The sequence below is a fragment of the Gossypium arboreum genome, chromosome 9, assembly GCF_025698485.1.
Source record: "Gossypium arboreum isolate Shixiya-1 chromosome 9, ASM2569848v2, whole genome shotgun sequence".
NCBI lineage: Eukaryota > Viridiplantae > Streptophyta > Magnoliopsida > Malvales > Malvaceae > Gossypium > Gossypium arboreum.
The window spans coordinates 78,742,610-78,767,357 of record NC_069078.1 but is presented as its reverse complement, the minus strand read 5'-3'; the positions used below and the strand labels follow the sequence as shown (position 1 = coordinate 78,767,357).

The following is a 24,748-nucleotide window of genomic DNA, read 5'->3' as shown; positions in this document are numbered from 1 at the left end:
CAATGACCCAGTTTACTTAGGGGTTGGCTAAAAAAAATACCCCAACATACTAAAAAAACACCCTAATAAATAACACATCTTTACTATAATTAATAATTAGTTATTAATTAATATTCTTTTACTTTATTGATTGGTTAATAATTAACATATTTTTTCGGTACTATTGTATTATTATTAAATAATATAAGTATTGTTTTAAACATATTTTTATTATTGTATTATTATTAAATATTATAATAATAATAATTATTATTAGTATCATTATTAAAGATATAAGTATTATTATTATTCAACATATTTTTTATAGGATTATTGTTAAACATATATATGAATACATAAATACAAAAATATGAGCAAAATGCTAAAATATAATAAATTAATATTATTCAACAATAATCCTCTATAGTTATAACAGGTGTTTTGAGATTACAAGGTTTCAGTTGTCTATAAAATTCCAGAGTGACATATACATGGTTTGCCATCCAGCTGTAGACGGGGCTCTATGGCGGATCCAATAAGCCGAAATGGTAGGCATTGGGTAATCTCCTTCTAATTGTACCATCACATTATGATTATCATATACATGTGCAATTGTAATAGCATGATGGTATTGAAAATGTTCCGGACCTCTCCAAAGAGGAAAGAAAGTTATGTCACCTCGTTTGGTTAAATAATTGAGGATCACCCCAAACCTGTTGGCAATCAGGACACCTGTCATAGGCATAATCATCTAGTGTTCTGCTGGTGCAGGCGATTGTGAGAAACACAGTGAATTACGTAATTCATCGATTCCATCAGTGAAAACTCTAGCATAGACATCATATGAACTCAATAACTCGTCTAGTAGTTGATGTCGAACATAGAGCCACTAATCTTTGCCATAACCAAGACAAACAAATATTGCTCGGAATTCGCAATTTCCATCACCCCTGACATCTTGTACATGTGTGATGTAAGTGGAACATATCTGGAATTTCTTTCATTAGTGGATGAGTGTCACATGATTCAGGCATCTGATTTAAGTCTATGAAGTCTGAAACTTCTCTGATGGCTCCTGGTTTAAGTCTAGAATTTCGGTTACGTATGAACTATGTCTTGCAGGTTCTTTGTTCAACTAAACAAGATCCAACCCAACAGATTTTGACGTGGCTGAATGGCTACGTCTTCTGGGAGCTTGACTTATAGAATTGACTCGCTTTTGTTGTTGTTTCTTCAAGGTTGGTCGTCCACGCGTATTTTTTTGAATTGTAGGTTCTTTAATGAGTGTTTTACTCGGCTGGACCGTCACAACAAATATCCTCATTTTCCACAGAAGTTGATGGTGATAAGTCAAGCTTCCTCCAGAATACATCTATTGAATCCAACAGAATACACTCACCTGCATTGAAATGCCATTAGTTTATAAAAATTCAATAGATAAATAAAATTTAGAAAATAATTATTAAATATACCACTTGAATTCAAGTAGACTGATAGCATGCAAACGCCTGGTAACCCACAACTATGACGTAGAAGAGTACAGTTGATGTCTACTCGACTGTTGAAACCTTTTAGGATATCTAGAGCTTCAAGTGCCACAAAACCCCGCAATAATCTGAAACACGGTAAGTTGTGTCTATGTTTGAGGACAATTCTACTCTTTTCAAAATTTTCATATATCGATGTAAGTTGAGACATCACAATCTGATCGATACAACCAACAAATTTATCTAGAGAAGAATTTTTTGCACAAAGGTATTTCTTTAGCTTTGCATGCTGGCTCTCAACTCTATTCGTAGTTCGTTCTCCAAAGTCGAGATGCCGATCAATCCAGACCGACACAAACATATCCTTATATTTGCTTAACCACACTTGATCTAGATATTTTAAAACACCTGAATTTATAAAAACGTTAGTTATGTATAAAAAGTCTTCTAAAACTATAAACAATTATTTATAGAATAACGAGGCTTGTATCTAGATATTCTGTAATAGCCTGAATTTTAACGATGTCGAAAATAGTGGTTCGAGACCATCAAATCCGACAAATGAACTCGTAGATTATATTATTTAATATTTACGAGCCAAATGTAGTTTTTAAAAGGTTTTTGGAATAGTAAATTGTGTTTTATAAAGATTTATTTGGTCAAGAAATTGAGAAAAAGAGGTATCGAGATCTCGATGTTTTAAACCGAGCCATAAATATTTTTATAAATATTTACGGAATGTCAATAAGGTAGTATTAAAATTTCATTAGAAAATTTTGACGTTTGGGTGGTCAATTAAATAAAAGGGATTAAATTGGAAAATGTGTAAAAGTTGCTAAAAGGATTAAATAGCTCAATTTTCAAATGAGGAAGGACCTAAAGTGAAAATAAGCCCAAAGGAGATATTTTGGGCGGCAATAGCTGAGAAAAATCAGGAAATGGGTGAAATAAGGGCAAAATTAGAAAATTGCCAAAATTTGCTAAATAAAAATGGGACTAAATTGGAATATCTAGAATTCTCTAAATTTCTCTTCATATTCATCAGCTGAAAAATAGCCATGGAAGGGGGTTCAAGCTGGTTTTCATGCTCTAGCTTCATGTAAGTTTAATTCTTGCTTTCTCCTTGAAATTTCTATGTTTTTGGAATTTTACAATTGGGTCCAACTTACTATTTCATTAGTTTTTGATTCCATGGCTAATTTTTAAAGTTTTTATGGATGAGTGCTGAAATAATATGATGAATAATCATAGAATTTAAGCTTTACTTTTGGTATATGATGATTTTATCAAGTAAAATTAATGGAAAATTCATTTTAGGACCTAATTAAGAAAGAGTTTGGAATTAATGTCTAATGCTAAAGTTCTGATTTTAGGGTTATGAAGAAGTTTAAAATGATAGAATAAAGTATTAATTGAGAAAAATTATCTCAATTGAGGGGTTAATTGAGGAAGGACTGAATTGTATAAACTGTGAAATTTGGGGCAAAATGGAAATCAACATTTTTCATTAAAACTGTTTTGGACAGCAGTAGTAGTGTAACTTTGAAAAATCACAAAAAATTGTATAAATCAAATTAAAGGATGAATAAAATATGAAATTAAAGCTTATTGAGTCTAGTTTCTTATAAAAGAAACTATGTAAGCAATGGAGTTGTGAATCATGAGATATAATAAATTTTATGAGACAAGGTCAGAATGATTTCGGGTTCCCCTGTTTTGACTTTGGAAAATCATAAAAAATTGGAGAAAAATAATTACGGGCTTAAATTTATATGTTTAGAATCCTTAATGAGCCTATTTTCCATAGAAACAAACGAAAACATCATTTGAATCTTGTACGAGGATATAATTAATTTTTAGTGAAGAAGAGTCGGAACTGTTAGATAGTAGAACAGGGGTAACTTTAAAGAATAAAGTGTACTTATTGGCTAAACCAAAAATTATGAAAATTTTATGGTAAGAAGATATATGAGTCAGTTTCAGGGAAAATTATCGGATCTTAATTTAGAGTTATATAGCTCCAGGTATAAATAATTTAGTGACTATGACACAGATGGACAACTTGAATATTCATAAAAGTAAATAATAAAGATTATATATAATGTTACTTACAAGTGTGTTATATACATTAAGGATGTGGAATGAACAGGAGGAGGAGGAAAATATATATGAATATCTAGCTAGCATGGCTAATTTGCATGTTTTAGGCTTAAGGACTGAATTGAATAAAAGTAAAACTTCAGGGGGTAATCTTGTAAAAATGTCAAAAATGACCAAATTGAAGGAAATGAATTTTTTTATTATATAAATTAATAAATTGAATGAAATTTTCAATTTAAGATCGGGTGAAAATTGGGGAAATGGTAAATTACCAAAATGCCCCTTAATCTTAATATTTCTGCAATTTCGCTAAGTAAGTTCGTGTAACTTGAATTATATTTTTAAATGCTTGAAATGCATGTTTTTTATATGAATATGATTTGAATGTTCTTTATATGGAAATTTATGAAACATTATATATTTGAAAAAAAAAAGGGAAAAAAATCACGGTTGAATGGAAGGAAAATTTGATGGATCTCTAAAAAGGAATTGATGGTAAAAAGGATCTAGCCCAGATGGATGATCCTATCCTGATATAGCCCTCCCGAAGAATATGTGGAAAATGGATTTAGCCCGGACAGATAATCCGAATTAGGGTCTGAATTTAGCTCGGACTGTAATTCAGATCCAAGCTCATTAGAGTAATTGTCGTTGCAGGGGATTTAGCCTGGGCTGGTAATCCCGACAATACTCTATGAGTTTATATTACAGGGGATTTAGCCTGGACTGGTAATCCCACTGTAAGGATGAGGTTCGCAGGAGTGTGCTCTCTGATATGGAATGTGTAAGACCATGGTTGAAAGATACCATGGCAACCTGATATGAAATGTGTAAGACCATGGTTGAAAGATACCATGGCAACGTGATATAGAATGTGTAAGACCATGGTTGAAAGATACCATGGCAACCTGATATGGAATATGTAAGACCATGGTTGAAAGATACCATGGCAACCTAATATGAAATGTGTAAGACCATGATTGAAAGATACCATGGCAACGTGGTATGAAATGTGTAAGACCATGGTTGAAAGATACCATGGCAACGTGGTATGAAATGTGTAAGACCATGGTTGAAAGATACCATGGCAACCTGACATGAAATGAGTAAGACCATGGTTGAAAGATACCATGGCAACATGACGGGAAAATGAATAAGACCATGGTTGAAAGATACCATGGCAACATGACAGAAAACGAGTAAAACCATAGTTGAAAGATACTATGACATCGTGTCGAAGATAAATAAGACCGAGGAAGAGAAACACCAAGATATCTATTGAACAATCGATATTCAGGTAATATGTATAAGATGGAATGGTTATATGAAATGGTTGTGTGAAATGTTTACAGGAATTGGTCATATGGAAATATATGTACAAAATAGTTGTATGAAATAATTAAGAAGATAGATAAATGAAATAAGTATGGGTACATGGAATTTAATTTATGTTAATTTTAATAGGAACTATTACCAAATAAATATATACAAGATATAAGGAAATGAAATATTGACATAACGAAATGAATGATATATGCTTATGAAGAAACAAGAAGAGAATAATATATTTTGTGACATGTACATATATAATTATTTTGATATGTTGATACAAGGAAATTATGTAAGTTGAGACTATTATTAAATTCAAGTGTGATATGTTGAGAAAATAAGTATATCAATGTTGAATTTATATGAAATATGTGCAAGTATACTAATAATATTGTTGTTTGACGCTTAGACAAGTGCCAAGCTATTGATCGAATGGTAACATGTTTAATTATAAGGAGCATTGAAATGGTAAGTACTTAGATGAAAATATAATTTAAGATTTTGCGAAAATTTTTATGATCTCGATTTTATTCAAGTTGGTTTCTAATGTATGTTTTGGGCTTCGAGAGCCCAATAGAGAGACGTTATGATTATTTCAGAATATGAATAATAAATGACTCAAAATTATCTGAAAATGTTCAGTAAACTCCGGTAATGCCTCGTACCCTATTCTGGCAATGAATATGGGTAGGAGGTGTTACATTTGTTGGTATCAGAGCTACGGTTTAGTCGGTTCTCGGACCGAACGTAGCATATGTGAAGTCTAAAAATACATGTCATTATACAACCTATGATAGTGTGATATCTCTCGACCTTGATAAGAATTCTTTTACTAATAGATAGAGATGCCCCCAACCGAGCTAGTTCCGACAGTGATGAAAGTGATATTTGAGTGTTTGAAAAAAAAAAAGCAAAAGAAAAAAAAAAGAAAAGAAAGAAAAAAAAAAGAAAGAAAGAGGGGGAATTGCCTATGATAAGTAAAGATTTATAAAAGTATGAAATAAATGTTTGTAATAAATATATTAATGATAAAAGTCATGTGATGTGTACATATATGAAAGCCAAAATCTAAGGCTTTATGACCTCTACCCCCTCATAAGTATAGTTTTATATAGAGAAATTTACCAGATTTATATTGATAAAGTTTATAAGTGTGAAATTGAAGAGTTCAGTGGCTAAATGATTAATAACGCAGATAGAACTAAGAATAGGTTAGTTAGTAAAGATGATTATAACTGAGATACCAGATCATCTATTTTGAAGACTATTCAGAATATGCAATATTACTGTTAAGAAAGAAGTTATTCATGACGAATCGATTTATTCAAGTATGGTATTCACAAAACGAAATTTCTAGGAAATTTCTGAAAAATTTCTTCTGAATTAGTTCCTTTAGTGAACTGAATAATTTGATATTATTGATTGCTTTAGTAGTCAGTGGAGTAGTAATGAAATCATAAAAGTATTTGAAAGCAGTTGTTATAATTGAATATGATGCTGGATTACTTCTAGGTATTTTACATGTTCTACTATTTTCAGAAATATTAGTGAATGTTCATTTTCATATGTGACTCTTATTTACATGGAAAAGTTGTTTGAATTATGATATTAGAAGGGATTATTAAAAGTATTAATAAACTATGATCAGTACTGTTCTATCCTTCTCTAGTATTCTAATCGATTATGTTGGAGAGGACACTTGATGGAAACATTCATATGATATTACTTTCTACTTCTATTGGGTCGAAACTCTGAATTGCAAATATGATTTATTCGTGAAAGATATTCATTGACCAAAGATGAAAGTTCTGTTGATCAAAGCATCACTTCTAGTTCAGCCTAAATCAGGTAAGAAAGTTGTGATTTACATTGATATACCATTGAGTGGGTAAACTGTGTTTTGATGCAGTAAGACAAAGTAATGGTCTATACTTTTAAACAATTAAAATTTGTATGAAAAGAATTACCTGATATATGATTTAGAAGTGGCAGTCAATGTTTCAGCCTTGAAAACTGGTGATACTATTTGTTAGTAAAAATAAAATAAATAAATAAATAAATAAATTTTGAATCTCTCCATCGAAGGAATTTTCGAGGACGAAAATTTTAAAAGGGGGGGAGAGTTGTAATAGCCTGAATTTCAACGATGTCGAAAATAGTAGTTCGAGACCATCAAATCCGACAAATGAACTCGTAGATTATATTATTTAATATTTACGAGCCAAATGTAGTTTTTAAAAGGTTTTTGGAATAGTAAATTGTGTTTTATAAAGATTTATTTGGTCAAGAAATTGAGAAAAAGAGGTATCGAGATCTCGGTATTATAAACCGAGCCATAAATATTTTTATAAATATTTACGGAATGTCAATAAGGTAGTATTAAAATTTCGTTGGAAAATTTTGACGTTTGGGTGATCAATTAAATAAAAGGGATTAAATTGGAAAATATGTAAAAGTTGCTAAAAGGATTAAATAGCTCAATTGTCAAATGAGGAAGGACCTAAAGTGAAAATAAGCCCAAAGGAGATATTTTGGGCGGCAATAGCTGAGAAAAATCAGGAAATGGGTGAAATAAGGGCAAAATTGGAAAATTGCCAAAATTTGCTAAATAAAAATGGGACTAAATTGGAATATCTAGAATTCTCTAAATTTCTCTTCATATTCATCAGCTGAAAAATAGCCATGGAAGGGGGTTCAAGCTGGTTTTCATGCTCTAGCTTCATGTAAGTTTAATTCTTGCTTTCTCCTTGAAATTTCTATGTTTTGGAATTTTACAATTGGGTCCAACTTACTATTTCATTAGTTTTTGATTCCATGGCTAATTTTAAAGTTTTTATGGATGAGTGCTGAAATAATATGATGAATAATCATATAATTTAAGCTTTACTTTTGGTATATGATGATTTTATCAAGTAAAATTAATGGAAAATTCATTTTAGGACCTAATTAAGAAAGAGTTTGGAATTAATGTCTAATGCTAAAGTTCTGATTTTTAGGGGTTATGAAGAAGTTTAAAATGATAGAATAAAGTATTAATTGAGAAAAATTATCTCAATTGAGGGGTTAATTGAGGAAGGACTGAATTGTATAAACTGTGAAATTTGGGGCAAAATGGAAATCAACATTTTTCATTAAAACTGTTTTGGACAGCAGCAGTAGTGTAACTTTGAAAAATCACAAAAAATTGTATAAATCAAATTAAAGGATGAATAAAATATGAAATTAAAGCTTATTGAGTCTAGTTTCTTATAAAAGAAACTATGTAAGCAATGGAGTTGTGAATCATGAGATATAATAAATTTTATGAGACAAGGTCAGAATGATTTCGGGTTCCCCTGTTTTGACTTTGGAAAATCATAAACAATTGGAGAAAAATAATTATGGGCTTAAATTTATATGTTTAGAATCCTTAATGAGCCTATTTTCCATATAAACAAACGAAAACATCATTTGAATCTTGTACGAGGATATAATTAATTTTTAGTGAAGAAGAGTCGGAACTGTTAGATAGTAGAACAGGGGTAACTTTAAAGAATAAAGTGTACTTATTGGATAAATAAAAAATTCTGAAAAATTTATGGTAAGAATATATATGAGTCTAGTTTCAGGAAAAATTATCGGATATTAATTTGGAGTTATATAACTCCAGATATAAATAATTTAGTGACTATGACACAGATGGACAGCTTGAATATTCATAAAAGTAAATAATGAAGATTATAGATAATGTTACTTACAAGTGTGTTATATACATTAAGGATGTGGAATGGACAGGAGGAGGAAGAAAATATATATGAATATCCAGCTATCATGGCTAATTTGCATGTTTTAGGCTTAAGGACTGAATTGAATAAAAGTAAAACTTCAGGGGGTAATTTTGTAAAAATGTCAAAAATGACCAAATTGAAGGGAATAAATTTTATTATTATCTAAATTAATAAATTGAATGAAATTTTCAATTTAAGATCGGGTGAAAATTGGGGAAATGGTAAATTACCAAAATGCCCCTTAATCTTAATATTTCTGCAATTTCGCCAAGTAAGTTCGTGTAACTTGAATTATATTCTTAAATGCTTGAAATGCATGTTTTTTATATGAACATGATTTGAATGTTCATTATATGGAAATTTATGAAACATTGATATATTTGAAAAAAAAAAAGGGAAAAAAATCACGGTTGAATGGAAGGAAAATTCGATGGATCTCTGAAAAGGAATTGACGGTAAAAAGGATCTAGCCCAGACGGGTGATCCTATCTTGATATAGCCCTCCCGAAGAATATGTGGAAAATGGATTTAGCCGGATGGGTAATTCAATTAGGGTCCAATTTAGCCTCGGATGGTAATTGGATCCAAGCTCATTAGAGTAATTGTCGTTGTAGGGATTTAGCTTTGGATTGGTAATCCCGACAATACTCTATGAGTTTATATTATAGGGATTTAGCCTGACCGGTAATCCCATCTGTAAGGATGAGGTTCGGGAGTGTGCTCTCGATATGGAATGTGTAAGACCATGGTTGAAAGATACCATGACAACTCGATATGAAATGTGTAAGACCATGGTTGAAAGATACCATGGCAACCTGATATGAAATGTGTAAGACCATGGTTGAAAGATACCATGGCAACGTGATATGAAATGTGTAAGACCATGGTTGAAAGATACCATGGCAACGTGATATGAAATGAATAAGACCATGGTTGAAAGATACCATGGCAACCTGACATGAAATGAGTAAGACTATGGTTGAAAGATACCATGGCAATATGACGGGAAAATAAATAAGACCATGGTTGAAAGATACCATGGCAACATGACAGAAAACGAGTAAAACCATAGTTGAAAGATACTATGACATCGTGTCGAAGATAAATAAGACCGAGGAAGAGAAACGCCAAGATATCTATTGAACAATCGACATTCAGGTAATATGTATAAGATGGAATGGTTATATGAAATGGTTGTGTGAAATGTTTACAGGAATTGGTCATATGGAAATATATGTACAAAATAGTTGTATGAAATAATTAAGAAGATAGATAAATGAAATAAGTATGGGTACATGGAATTTAATTTATGTTAATTTTAATACTGAACTATTACCAAATAAATATATACAAGATATAAGGAAATGAAATATTGACATAACGAAATGAATGATATATGCTTATGAAGAAACAAGAAGAGAATAATATATTTTGTGACATGTACATATATAATTATATTTGATATGTTGATACAAGGAAATTATGTAAGTTGAGACTATTATTAAATTCAAGTGTGATATGTTGAGAAAATAGGTATATCAATGTTGAATTTATATGAAATATGTGCAAGTATACTAATAATGTTGTTGTTTGACGCTTAGACAAGTGCCAAGCTATTGATTGAATGGTAACATGTTTAATTATAAGGAGCATTGAAATGGTAAGTACTTAGATGAAAATATAATTTAAGATTTTGTGAAAATTTTTATGATCTCGATTTTATTCAAGTTGGTTTCTAATGTATGTTTTGGGCTTCGAGAGCCCAATAGAGAGACGTTATGATTATTTCAAAATATGAATAATAAATGACTCAAAATCATCTGAAAATGTTCAGTAAACTCCGGTAATGCCTCGTACCCTATTCCGGCAATGAATATGGGTAGGGGGTGCTACATATTCGCTCAACATTGATTGGAGTTTTCTGTAGTTTTCGGTGTACAATATCCACATTAAAGATTCAACGAGTACAGTCCATATAGCACGAAAGGAGTCCCACTCATGTTGCGACTTGATAGACTGCCTACAATGCTTTTTAATATTTTTAGTAATGTGCCATCTGCATAGTAACCGAGTGGCATCGGGGAAAACTTGTTGGCATGCATTCATCAGAGCTAACTCTCTGTTTGTCACAATAACATGTGGGTACATGCACTCCTCTAGTGTCAACTTTAGACATGTTAATGCCCAATTATAGTTCTCCTCCTTTTCGTTAATGATAAAGGTAAAAGCTATACTAAATGTCTTGTTGATTGAAGTCACGCCAACAATCTGAACAAAAGGCAGACCATATTTGTTTGTTTTGTACGTTGCGTCTACAATCAAAACGTGCGGAAATGCACGCCATATATCTAATGATCGTGGATGAATGAAGAATAGATTTTCCAATTCATTTGAAATGTTATTTACTGAAAACTCAGTAAAAAGTTGTTTATCATTCAAAAGCAACATAAGAACCTGTATCAGAGTTTTACTGACATTCTGGGATGAGCGAAGCTTTTGCCATGCATTGTATATGGTTTTTAGTGTAGAAATATTATTCTCGTCCTGCTCTTTTAGTGTCGATAATATGGCACGTGGTGTAACATTCTTACTCCTCAAATCAACCAACAATTTTTTTTCGTTTTCTTTCAACCGACTTGCATAAGCATGTCCCTCTATATGTTGTGCAGGTGGATGGTTATGTTGATCACATATCACCCTTAACGTCCACCCATCATATTGTTTTAAAAACGAACCAACCAATCGGAATTTACAGTTGGTCTTTTTGGTGCCAGACTTTTTACTTGATTCTTTAAGTTTGAATTCACCGCCACGGTCACAAATAAGTGTGACGTAAGACACCACACCATTTTCCTTTGCTTTTGATCTTCTCGTGACGATGATATAACCAAGAGAGAATGTCGTGTTTTGCACCCATTGCATCAGCTCTTCATAAGACTCGAACACCTAAAATTTAAATAATTTTGTTAACAAATATTAAATGTTATGAAGATAAAAAAAATTAGCATCATGATAAATATTATACCTGATCGGTAAAAAATGGTGATGTCGCCATAGAGATCTCATTGCCTTCATTTAAGTTACTTCCGTAAAAATTCGACATATTTTGTTGAACACTATAAATCTATAAAAATTTAAAACAAAATTTAATTTATACAAAATTAATAAATAAAAAAGAAAAAATTAGAAAAATAGATTTTTATAAAAAACAGTTTAGAACAAATTTATAAAAATAAAATTACAAATAATAGAGAGTAGTGAGAAGGACTTACTTTTTGTTAATAATAATATGAGTTTACGTTAGGGTGTTGTTAATGTTCATCAAAATAAACATATATATATATATATATATATATATATATATATATAACTCGCCTATTTATTGTATTAATTACAACAAAATTATTTTTTCCCTTTTTAAGATGTTGACTCTAATTTTTGGACTAAATTGATTGCACTAATTAATTTAAGATGTTGAAAATGAAGATATTTGGAAAATGTACTAATTAATTTTTTGGACCACATTAATTTAAGATCTTGTCTCTAATTATTGTATTAATAAAAAGACTTTTTGGGAAAGACACTCATCCAATAAAATGAAAAATGTTGTAATCAATTACACAGAAAAGAAGAATTAGGGTGTTTTTTAATATGTTGGGGGTGTTTTTTTAGCCAATCCCGTTTACTTAACCAATTCAATCTAGTCAAGGGGACAGGATTGACCCCATCAACCTCTCTCTTTTCTTCAATAATTGTTGGAAATTTTATGCTAATTTATGTGTTCATAATTATTACGATAATGGCTTCTTTAAACTCTCAAATTATTCACAATAATTGCTTGATTCGTGATTACAACGATGACCTCAACTTCACCTAAATCCATTTTATTGAAACCATTTACACTTATTTTAATTTCCCAAATTAACCAAATCTAATCAAAAGAGTAAAAAAAAAAAAATTATTGCACTTGGCAATTTGGACAAATTAGGGATCTAAGCAATACCATTTTATTTTTTAATTTATCTTTTATTCATAAATTTTATTGAAGAAGAAAAAAACATAAACTATTTAATAGGATCCAAAATTCTTGCATATACTTAAATTTCGGATTATCCAAAAAAAAAAACAGAAGAATTTTTATTATTTGTAGTAAAAAAGTAGAAATTTTAATTTTCCACGTAGATTGTTCGTCGTGGGTCTAGATTTTGGGGATTCCTCCACGTACATAATAAACGACGTCAAAAAAATGTTCAAAATTAAAAAAAAAACTACATTTTTTTTAAAATAATCTACAAATTTAATTAAATTTATTTAAAGATATGGTTTATAAAGATGTTTATTGCAATCATTCCTTTTATTTAAAAAGTTTCCTCATCACTCTATTCTCTTTCTCTCTCTCTTTCTATTTTTATCTTTTCTCCATTAGATTGGTCCGTCCAATTGATTGTCGAAAATCCACCATCGTTAGAGTAGCTGCCAACATTTTGGCTATCTACTTTTTTTGACGGTCGATTTCGAATTTTCGATCAATTAATGGTGATAAGAATCCAATCATTTTCGGAAAAAAAAATTCAAAAAAATCTTTTTGGAAATCCCGTTCCCTTTCTCTAATCTAAATTTTGCACCTTATTCCATATTCATATTTATTTTTTGAATTTGTTTCGTAGGGGCAATTATTCCATGCATTCCAATCCATTGAAACCTCAAAATCATTGCTGTCGAGTTCCTAATCCCTAGCTCGAGTAGTCAACCTAATCCTTGTTAGGTTTTAATTTTTTTTAAAAAAAAATTTTTGGGTCAGAATGTTCAAGAAATTTATCAAAGGAATTCGGAAGCATTCTAAATCAGACTCAACGGATGCTAGTTCTTGTCCACCACGTTCCGGCAATACCGCGTCGAATTTAAACCCTAATATAGTCATCAACCACGCTTCTCGGCCTGGGCAGGAGGCACCACCAAGCACAAATTCCAGCAGCCCTATGGTCCCACCACCAATTAGTGCTGTCGAACATTTGCCGTTATTACGAGACACCCCTGTTTCAGATAGACAAAACCTATTCATGTGAAAATTACAGATTTGTTGCTTTCTATTTGATTTCACTAATGTCTTGAAATCTATAACACCCCCTACCCGTATCCATTGCCGGAATAGGGTATGAGGCATTATCGGAGTTTACAAATTAAATTTTTTAACTCAATATAACCCCTTTATAGATATCTAACCTTCCCTGCAATTTTAAACCGATACCAATCCACATCAACCAATCCAATTCAACATATTTTCAAGATAGATTCATGTATATTTATAAGATAACCTCATCACATACCAAAATCAAGATTTTTTAGCCATACCAATGGCTGACCTTACATTCATTTCACATTAACATTTACTTTATTAGCTTATACATGCCATTGATTTTCAAAATAAAGTTTCTTTTACCAAAATCTTGAGGTTGATAGTGTGATGTGTCTCCGACCGAATCCGACTCCGAGCTCTTTACACTACAAAACAGGGGAAAATGAAATAGGGTAAGCACTTTGTGCTTAGTAAGCTCATGTAACAAGAATTATACTTACCTAATATTTTCAATACAATGTAATAAGCATTCATATATCCATTTAATGCATTATTACCCTAACATGCACAAACTCAACATTCAAGTTAGTCTAATAATTTCCATGTATCAATAATATATACCATGATTGATGAGCTCATCAATACCATGATTTCCATTCCCTTGTTATTTTTTCATATTTATCCTGTTGAATTTCTCGAAATTTCGATGGATTTTCAAAAGTACACTTTTAGTGTACAATTCCGGGTCCGTCAATTCATTTTCATGTACGCACATTTCTATTTCAGAGAGCACACTCCCGCGAACCTCATTCTTACAGCGGGATTACCAGTCCAGGCTACATCCTCTGTAATATAAACTCATAGAGTATTGTCAAGATTACCAGTCCAAGCTAAATCCCCTACAACGATAATTACTCTAATGAGCTTGATCTGTATTACTAGTCCAGGCTAAATTCAGACCCTAATTCAGATTACCTGTCCAGGTTAAATCCATTTTACACATATTCTTCGGGAGGGCTATATTAGGATAGGATCACCCATCCGAGCTAGATCCTTTTTACCATCAATTCATTTTCAGAGATCCATCGAATTTTCCTTTCATTCAACCGGGATTTCTTCCCCTTTTTATCAAATATATCAATGTTTCATCAATTTTCATACAATGAACATTCAAATCATATTCACATCAATAACATACATTTCAAGCATTTAAGAATATAATTTAAGTTACACAAACTTACCTCGATACTTGTTCGTATACAAAAATCTACTAATCCAGAACTTTTTCTTTTCCTCGATCTAGCTTCGTATGTAAATTTAATCATCAATTTAATACAATTCATGTTCATATGTAACATTCCCTATAACCCCACTATTATTTATAGTTTATTCAAAGCTGTCTACTTGAGTCGTAGTTAATAAATTATTTATATCTCAAGCTAAAGAATTCCAAATTAAAAACCGCTTGATGTTTCTAAAACTAGATCAAATAAATTTCTACCATAAAATTTTCAGAATTTTTGGTTCAACCAATAAGTATAGTAAAATCTTCAAACTTACCCCTGTTCTGCTATCTAACAGCTTCGACCTTTCTTTGTTAAAAATTAATTATCTCTTAGTACAAAATTTGGATGATGTTTCCGTTTGTTTCCATTTGTTTCTATTGAAAATAGACTCATTTATATGTTTCTGTTTGTTTCTATTGAAAATAGACTCATTAATAATTTAAACATGTAAAATTTAACCCCTAATTATTTTTCTCCATTTTTTTATGATTTTCCAAAGTCAGAACAGGGGAACCCGAATTCATTCTGACCTTGTCTCACAAAATTTATTATATATCATGATTTATAATTTCATTGCTTATACCGTTTCTTCTATGAGAAACTAGGCTTAATAAGCTTTAATTCCATATTTTGTTCATCTTCTAATTCAATTTTCACAATTTATGGTGATTTTTCAAAGTAAGAACTATTTTAGTGCAAAATGTTTATTACCATTTTTCCCTTAAGTTTTTAATAAATGATAATTTCGTCCCTACTCAATTAGCCTCTCAATTGAGTTGACTTTTCTCAATTAAAACTAAGTTATATCACTTTAAATTACTTTATAACCTTTGGGAATTAGAATTTCAGCACTAGACTTTAATTACAAACATTTTCACAATTAGGTCCTAAAAATCAATTTCTATTGAAATTATCTAATAAAATCATCTCATAAACAAATTAAAGCTTAAATTTCATTCTATGTCATCATAAACTTATAGCACTCAACCATGGTGACTTTCAATTTCATCCATGAAATAAAAAATTAATGAATTTAATAGTAGGACCTAGTTGTAAAAGTCTTAAAAACACAAAAATTATAAGAAAAAGGCAAGGATTAACTCACTTGGTGCAAAAATCATGAAATACCAGCTTTAATAAACCCTTAGGACATTTTTGGCTGATGATAATGAAGAAATATGAAGAGAATTCTACATATTCCAATTTGGTCCCATTTTTATTTTAGTAAATTTTGTTATTTTCTAATTTTTCCCTTATTTCATCAATTCTCCTGATGTTTCTCAGCTTATGCCGCCCAAAATATCTCCTTTTAGGCTTATTTTCAATTTATGTCCCTCCTCATTTAACAATTGAGCTATTTAATCCTTTTAGTAACTTTTACACTCTTTTCAATTTAGTTCTTTTTACTTAATTAACTACCTAAACGTAAAAATTTTCTAACGAAATTTTAATACTATATTACTAACAATTCATAAATATTTATAAAAATAATTTTGAATTAGTTTTACGAGATCGAAGTCTCGATATCTTGTTTTTACCCAATTTCTTCAATAATTTCTTTTTCTAACTAGCTACTAAATGGGTAAAATTTTTCTATTGATATTTTCATACGATTTTCCTATCATATCAATATTAATACAAAAATATTAAAATAAATTTCTCTTTAAATCGGATTTGTAATTACGAAAACACTGATTTCGATAATGCCATTATAAAATTGGCCCGAGAAAAAGAAATCAAGCGGCAAACGTTGCTGGAACTGCTCGATTAAATTCAATCTGGGTCTGGCAAAATCACAGAGATTTTCCAGGAAGAGATGATTAAAATGGTTGGAATCAACATTTTTCCGTCCCTACCTCCGGCGTCTCATGAAAATACAGGGCAAGGTGCCTCGGATCCTGAAGAAGAGGAACCCTATTTGGATCCTACGTGGCCACATTTACAGATTGTATACGAGCTTCTCTTGAGATATGTTGTGTCCTCGGATATCGATACTAAAGTTGCAAAGAAATACATTGATCATTCCTTCATTTTGAAGTTGCTTGATTTGTTTGATTTGGAGGATCCCGGGGAAAGGGAGTTTTTGAAAACGATTCTTCATACGATTTATGGTAAATTCATGGTGCATCGATCATTTATTAGGAAGGCGACAAATAATATCTTCTATAGGTTTATATATGAAACAGAGAGGCATAGTGGGATCGGGGAGCTTCTGGAGATTCTGGGGAGCATCATAAATGGGTTCGCATTGCCTATGAAAGAGGAACATAAGTTGTTCCTTGTGAGAGCGTTGATTCCTTTGCATAAGCCGAAACCTATTGCCATGTATCATCAGCAATTGTCTTATTGTATTATACAGTTTGTTGAGAAGGATTGTAAGCTAGCTGATACGGTTATTAAAGGGTTGTTGAAGTATTGGCCTTTGACTAATTGTCAGAAGGAAGTTCTCTTCCTCCGGGAACTTGAGGAAGTACTTGAAGCAACACAGTTTGCTGAGTTCCAACGATGTATGGTTCAGCTTTTCAGACAGATTGCACGTTGCCTCAATAGCTTACATTTCCAGGTAACTTTTAAGGCCTTCTTTCTTTTGAATATTTGACTGAGAGTATGCAAATTCCAGTAGTATGAGTAATCAATCACCTCTGGGAACCAATAATATTGTTAATTGAGGAATGTTGAACTGTTGCTAGGATGTTAAGAACTTAGAATAAATCATATGATTACTTTTCAGATAACTTTCAAGGGCTTTTGTCTTTTGAAAATGTCACTATGACTCTGCAAATTTTAATTGCTTGAGTAGTAAATCACCTTTAGGAACCAATGCTATTCAGAATTCTGGAATGTTGAATTGTTACTAAGATGTGAAATTAAACCGTATGATAATAATTAATTTTGACGCAATGCTGCCAGTTGTTGTTAGCTTATGATGTTTATCATTTATAAATTTATGGTACTTCATAATTTCTTGTGATTCTGAGTGTTGAACTGATACTGATTCATGAAGAATAACATTTGGCTCTTTAGGAAACTGCTGCAATGTGTCGCATACACCTCTTTTCTCATTTCTGATTTGTTTTTGGGAAGTTGTGCCAAGTGTTTTCTAGTTTTTAGCATTATATTTGTGTTTGTTTCACTTTGATAGCATTTGGTGCTTTCCCATATTATCATTCTAATGGAATGTGGTTGTTATGGTTGTGATTGCTAAGAAAGTTACTTTACAATGTTTGGTATACATGGGAAGCTATTGATTAAAATCTCAGGAAAGTTATATAATTAGGTTTGGTTTATTAAGTACTTTCTTAGAAATGTAATGATAATTTACGATTTACGTTATTAAATAAAATAAAATATTTATATATTTAATTTTATCATAAAATTTATTCTTAACAAATATTCGGATTAAATATTTAATATTAAAATTTAATTGATAATTTTTATATTATTTTGCACAACCCTAATTTAACCTAATTTACTTTGAATATTGAAAAAAAAACATAATTTACTTGAATATAATACATAACTGTTTTGAAATTTGATTGATCATTTGTCTTATCTATTTTACTTCTAAATGGGCTGTCAATCATTTACTCATTCTTGAAAATCATTCCAGTAGAATTCTCAATCACATACAACAAACCATAATTCAAAAGTAAATCATGAAAATATGTTATGATCAAATAAGTCTTAGAGTTGAGCCTAAACTTTAATTTTTTTTTCTTTTGCTCGTAAAAATTCATAATACTGTAATAAAATTGAATTTTCAATTAATATACCGAAAAGAAAAGAAAAAACAATAGAAAATAAATATAATATGTAAATGATATAATATATAGATGATTAAATATGTATATAAAAAATAAAATCAGGAAAGAAAAATTTACTTACGAAGATTACGTCAAAATAGTAGAGAGAATCAAGTAGTAGAAAGGAAGAAGGAGGCACTAGCTTTTTTATTTTTTAAGACTGATATCTTAAACTAATATAAAATAAGGTTAAATTTTCTTGATATTTTTTAAAACTGTTAATCTACGAAAGTAACTTCTCACCTTTTATTATGAGGATCACGTTACCATAATCATGAGAAAGTAACTCCCAAGTAACCATCATAGCAAACTCCACCTTCAATCTTTCTGCATCAAGCAGAAAAGTCGCAAAAAGGTCTGTATAGTAGCTCATTGCCCTATTCACTAACCTACTAGTCTCAGCTTTCTCCCATGGTGTAGTTTATCTGTGCTTGTTGGAGTGAGCTACTCTATCCTGGGTATGGCTGAGATTCAGGCAAGCATCAATTGCTGCTTTGTGTAATGTCTTGCATCATTGATTTTCTATAGTTGCCATCTTTGTTTGTATTGCTATTTTAGAGCGTATGAATGGATATCCAATGATCCAAACTTCAACTTGTGGTTGCTTAGGAAGTTATTTCTGTTGTTTCATTTTAGGTGCATTCTTTAGATTTCTTGGATAGCTGTTCATAATGATATAATTTCACTAAAATTGGAATTCAATTTCTTCTCAACAAATTTTCATTTTAAGTATATATGTTGGTTTCCAGATAGCATAGTAATTGCTTAGTTCCATAGATTGCTTTGCATTTCATCATGACTCCGTGTATTATAAATCTTCAGTCTTGTGCTCCTTTATTGATTTATTGTCCCATATCTTTTTACATGTTCAATTTTCCTTTACATTGTGTTTGGTTGGAGGGGAAAAGAAAGGAAAATATACGTTCTTCCATCCTTTTCTTTGTTTTGTAGGAGGGTAAAGAAAGAGAAGGGAAATGGGTAGACATATACCTTTCTTTCTCTCCAAATCCCATCCTTCCAAATGTGGGAGGAAAATACAAATTTAAATCAACAATTTTATTTGAAATTTTGCCCCTTGCCTCTTTCTTTCCTTTTATTTTCTGTCCCTGATTCCGAAGACTGATAGAAAAGATAACTTTCCTTCATCTCCATTTTTTTCTTTCCTTGTCTATTTCCCTTCCCTCTCCTGCGTCATCCTTCCTACCAAACGTAGTGTTCAGTCTAGATGGCATTTTACCTTAAATTCCATATGGTTGGATGGTTCCTAACTGGGCTTGTTGAGCTAAATTTCACCCATGATGGACCAGCTTTTTTAAAGGAGGATAAGATACAATGTACTGTATCTGTATCATTGGATGGTTCTAAACTGGTCTTGTTGAGCTAAGTCGTTAGGTGTTTACTTTATTAGTAAGTTTTCTACTGCACTGCTTACAGTTTAGAATTGGTGGAGGGAGACGGTTCTTACAATTGTTTTTGGTTTCTTTATAACTTGCTTTTGATCTTAGTAGTAAGATAGAAGTTTCTCCAGGATTCTTGCTAAGACCCTATTGTATTGCAGGTTGCAGAAAGAGCCCTTTTCTTGTGGAATAATGAACACACTGTGAACTTATTTGCCCTGAATCGGCAGGTAATATTACCAATCATATTTGAGGCGTTGGAGAGGAATATCCGCAGTCATTGGAATCAGGCAGTTCATGGGTTGACCATGAATGTGCGGAAGATGTTCATGGAAATGGATGCTAATTTGTTTGATGAGTGTCAGAAAGAGTTTGCAGAGAAAGAAGCCAGAACCCAAGAGGTGGAAGAGCAAAGAGAAATGACATGGAAAAACTGGCAGATGTGGCAGCGGAGAGAGGAAACAATATGGTAACAGTGTAACCGATTAATGAAGTAATTCGTTTTGGGATAGTGGCTCTGCTGCAGTTCCCTTCTCCATTTTGGTGGTATTCTTTTTCTTTTGCCCCCTAACTTCATTTCTATTTTATTTTTGTTGTCAATCTGATCAATGAAGACATTTAAAATGCATGGAGTTTGTTAGTTCATGCTGAAGATTAAGAACCATCTGTGAGGAACGACTTGTATTTTTTTTCCTTGTCACTCTTTGTTATTCCTACAAAAAAAGTATCAGACTTTTAGTTGGTATTCATAGTATTACATGAAATTTCATTCTTTGAGATAAAATTAGGATCAAATTATTGAAACTCATGTGGATGGATATCTCAACATGCCTTGGTTTGGTTGGTTTATTCATTACTGTTGCTAAAATTTGACATAGTGACATTCCCGTTGCAAGTGTGCAAGTTTGTACTTATGCTACTCGGATTTAGATGTGTTATGTATGGATGTGTGTTTGATTTTGACATGTTTATTTTTAAAGATCTTTTTACATATTTTTAAAGTGTTTGGAGGATCATATCTTTATCCAGAAATAAAAACGTGGTTATGGATACTTCTGGGAAGATGAAGAGTGCAATAATCTGTACACAGTTAAGCATTTGGGAGACAGGTTGGGTAGAAGCTGAGATGTCGTACTTGATTTTTTTTTTTTTTTTGTGCATCAGATATTCAGGTTATATAGGTTTTCTTCATTTTCTGAAAATAACAAAGTTGAGGTAGCTGTCATCAAGGCATCCAATAAGAAACCAGTTATGGAACTGAACATTTCACATGTTCCACACACTCTGTTATGCCTTCTTATAGATTGTCCATCTGTTTTTATTTTATTTTTATATTTCCCCCACTTAATTGATATATACTAGTTTCATATTAGATATTGTTTTTCTTTGTGTTCGAATTGGGTATTATAATTACTAAAACTAGAATACCGGTATATCTTAAGTTGACAAGTTGTATATAGGTATTTTATTTTTACTATATTTTGTATTTCGTGCAATTATATGCATTTACAATTTTGTAAAACCCGAAACAGTAATGCAAAAACTATTCAAAATGCCATTGACATTTTTTTCCTTATTATATTTGAGAAAGAAATAAGAAGTCTTTCAGAAGGGAAAAACAAAGAAAAAAAATAGGTTTTATTAGTGAAAGGAATAGTGGGAGATCTAAAATAAAAGGAAAAACAAAAATATAATCATATCCACAAAAGAAAAACAGCTTCGAAAAGCCTCAGCTTAAAAAGGTGGAGAAAAAGCTATTCACATTTTCCATAGCTTCTCTATTTTCAAAGTAGTCATTTGGTTTGCTAGATCTTGTCTTCATGATTATAACCCGAAACCCAAAGTTTTGTTAACAGAGGAAGGCATGTTGAAGAAAGGTCCATGGAGAACCTCAGCTGGAAAAACAATTCCTAAAATCCATAGAGGCCATTGTGGAAGCGGCAGGACCCGAATGCATTGTGCCAGCCCTGATTACACCTCTTAGATTACTTGGTCTCAAGGTATTTCACTCTTTTGGGAAAATATGATATTTTTTTTCCTTGAATTTTCAGTTTCATTGGTTTCATTAATTTAATAGAAAATATGGTATGACTTCATGAATGCAAATGATGTGTTTTTAGTTGCTTTTTTCTTCAAGTTTCTAATTTATTCTCACAATTCTTAACAAGTAGCTTACGCAGGATCATAGGGAATCCTGATATGGAGTAGTTGCAAAAGTTTAGCTTATTTACTTCATAAGTAGTAGTCATCTAGTTGAGGGTGGAAGACATTTCTAGAACGTTGCCTGTTGCATTTAACTTTTGCACGGAACACTTGTGTCCTGTTTGCAACCTTGGTTGGATCGTCCTTTATCTTCATTCAGCTGCCACTCTCTCTAGATATATCTATTTTTAAATGCTACCCATTGCATTAAATTCTTACTTCGAACATTACAATCCATATATTAGAAGGGTTCAACAACGTCTAATTCCAAAGTTTGGTCTAAGCATTAATGTCATTCGAAGTGATATTCTGGATATTATGCATTTTCAAGATGACAACATAAACTCGAAAAGTGTGCTTTACTGGTTCAGCTTCAATCTGAAACTCATAAAACTCTTCTCTTTATCTGATCAAAGGCATTGTCTCTGCTATACAAAAAAGATCACATTTTCCTTATGGCTTGTTGATTTGTTACTCTTTATGTTTCTGGCAGGTGTGCCGATTGACGTTAACATGAAATATTTGGAACCAGTCAATAAATAAGTAAAGCTTGGAAAGGTGAAAAACCATAGTTTTAGATACCGAGAGAGTAATCTGTATGACATTGCATGATCAGTTTGAGCAAATATGAAGTGAGTGGAGGTAGAAGGTTGGCCACCGTCCTAAAGGGGTTTGTGAGAGAGGCCTATGGCTATGGTGACTAAGATGCTGCCACCCTCTATTTTCAACATATAATTAATGTGGTGAATGTGATCAAGTATTTATTGGTCGGCCAATATTGTTTTCTTCATCCATAGAATTGCCTCATCAGTCAATCTCCGTTTAATACATTATCACTAAGATAGGCGGCTAAGATAGCCACCCAAGGGGGGGCCTTTTAGAGTAAAGGGGCATTTTCCATGATTAGGATTAGGAAGGCTCCTATGTCCTCCTATCTTATGCTGGCCTGGTTATAGACAAAGTTTATTTAATGCTATCACAAATCATGTACCAATCTAAATTGATGTTATTTCAAATTATAAAGTCAGAAGTTTTCCTTTAATCAAACTTACCTATCAAGGAAGAACAAGTGAGAGATGGGTCTTTGTCCAAGTAATACCTAGAATTTCGCCTAGTTACCACTGTAGCATGTACATTTTTAGGTCTAATTGTAAATTTCATCCCTTTATTTCACAAAAAAAATAAATTATTTGTCTAATTTGTACTTTATTAAAACTAACAAGTTAATTTCATTGGGTAACCCTATTAAATCTAACTGTTAAATCATTAGTTCAACAATTTATATGCATGGAATTAGTAAAAATTAGTAGTTCAGCTACTTATATGCAACAAATCAGAAAAATAAATTAACAATTCGTGTTTACTAACAACTGAATTAACTTGTAAAAATTTGTAAAGTATAAGGACTAAATTTTGATAAATTAAAAGCAGAAGTACTAACTCCTAATTTCATGAATCGAAGCGTTGAAATTCACAATAAATTCCACCTTTCTTAGCGGTAAACCTCTTTCGACCAAATCAAGCCGGGGCCTAAAGGAGTCCAAGATGACTGCTATAAGGCTTAGGAGGGACATAATTTGTCCAAAACTAATTCAGGCTTTGGAGAAAAAGCCCATATTTACCGTAATGGGTTAAACCCATCAAATATTTGGACTGAGGTAGCAGCTAACACCACCATCGCATTCTTTAGTTTACGTTATAAGAGTGAAATTTTTCATATGATATATTTATAAAATACTGAAAATATGGTGTATTTTCATTTTTCTTGATTTTATATGATTTAAAATGATGAAAATATGCCCCATATAATTTTGAGTGATAAGGCAATGTTGAGCTAGTTCGGAGAAAATTTCATAACATTTTATGATCTTGCTCTAGAGATGGATTAGGTTTGAGCTTAATAATTTTTTATACTAGAAATAATATATTTAAATATGTAAATCTTTTAATAATTGTGAGTGGAGAATGAGCTTGTTTAGAATTAAACTCAAGTTTTCATGCCTATAACATAATATTTTTATCACTGGATTAAGAGATTATTGGGATTGAATCCTTAAAGTATCATCATTATTTCAATTGTGCTATTATGTTAGTTTAGCCATTAATTTAGACGTTGAATATCAGTTTAAATTTGACATAGAACATCTTTAAATTTTGTGAAATAAATTGTAAATACGTGTGTACATATCATATAAATATGTTGGAGATGAAAAATAGCTGATATCAATAAAATTTAGGAGGGCCATTTTCTTTCCTTTTTTTTTTTAATTTTAAAACATCAAATTCAAGTCATTCATACGATAGTTACACATATATTTACA

The 24,748-nt window shown here is 31.3% G+C and overlaps 1 protein-coding gene across 3 annotated transcripts; it reads left to right on the top strand.

Moving 5' to 3' along the window:
- The first annotated feature begins 16,702 nt into the window (after window positions 1-16,702).
- Window positions 16,703-23,474, top strand: LOC108451686 (serine/threonine protein phosphatase 2A 57 kDa regulatory subunit B' beta isoform-like). Of its 3 annotated transcripts, XR_008271039.1 has the most exons (4): window positions 16,703-17,588; window positions 20,387-20,771; window positions 22,082-22,225; window positions 22,921-23,474. XR_008271039.1 is itself a non-coding variant. In XM_053019443.1 (2 exons), the coding sequence occupies exons 1-2, from the start codon at window positions 16,842-16,844 to the stop codon at window positions 20,696-20,698; spliced, it is 1,059 nt and encodes a 352-aa protein (XP_052875403.1). In that variant the 5' UTR covers window positions 16,703-16,841; the 3' UTR covers window positions 20,699-21,009. The 3 variants fall into 3 exon arrangements, 1 of the variants encoding a protein (XP_052875403.1); XM_053019443.1 differs by lacking the exons at window positions 22,082-22,225; window positions 22,921-23,474 and having other exon boundaries at window positions 20,387-21,009; XR_008271040.1 differs by lacking the exons at window positions 16,703-17,588; window positions 22,082-22,225; window positions 22,921-23,474 and adding an exon at window positions 19,055-19,326 and having other exon boundaries at window positions 20,387-20,612.
- The last annotated feature ends 1,274 nt before the right edge of the window (window positions 23,475-24,748 follow it).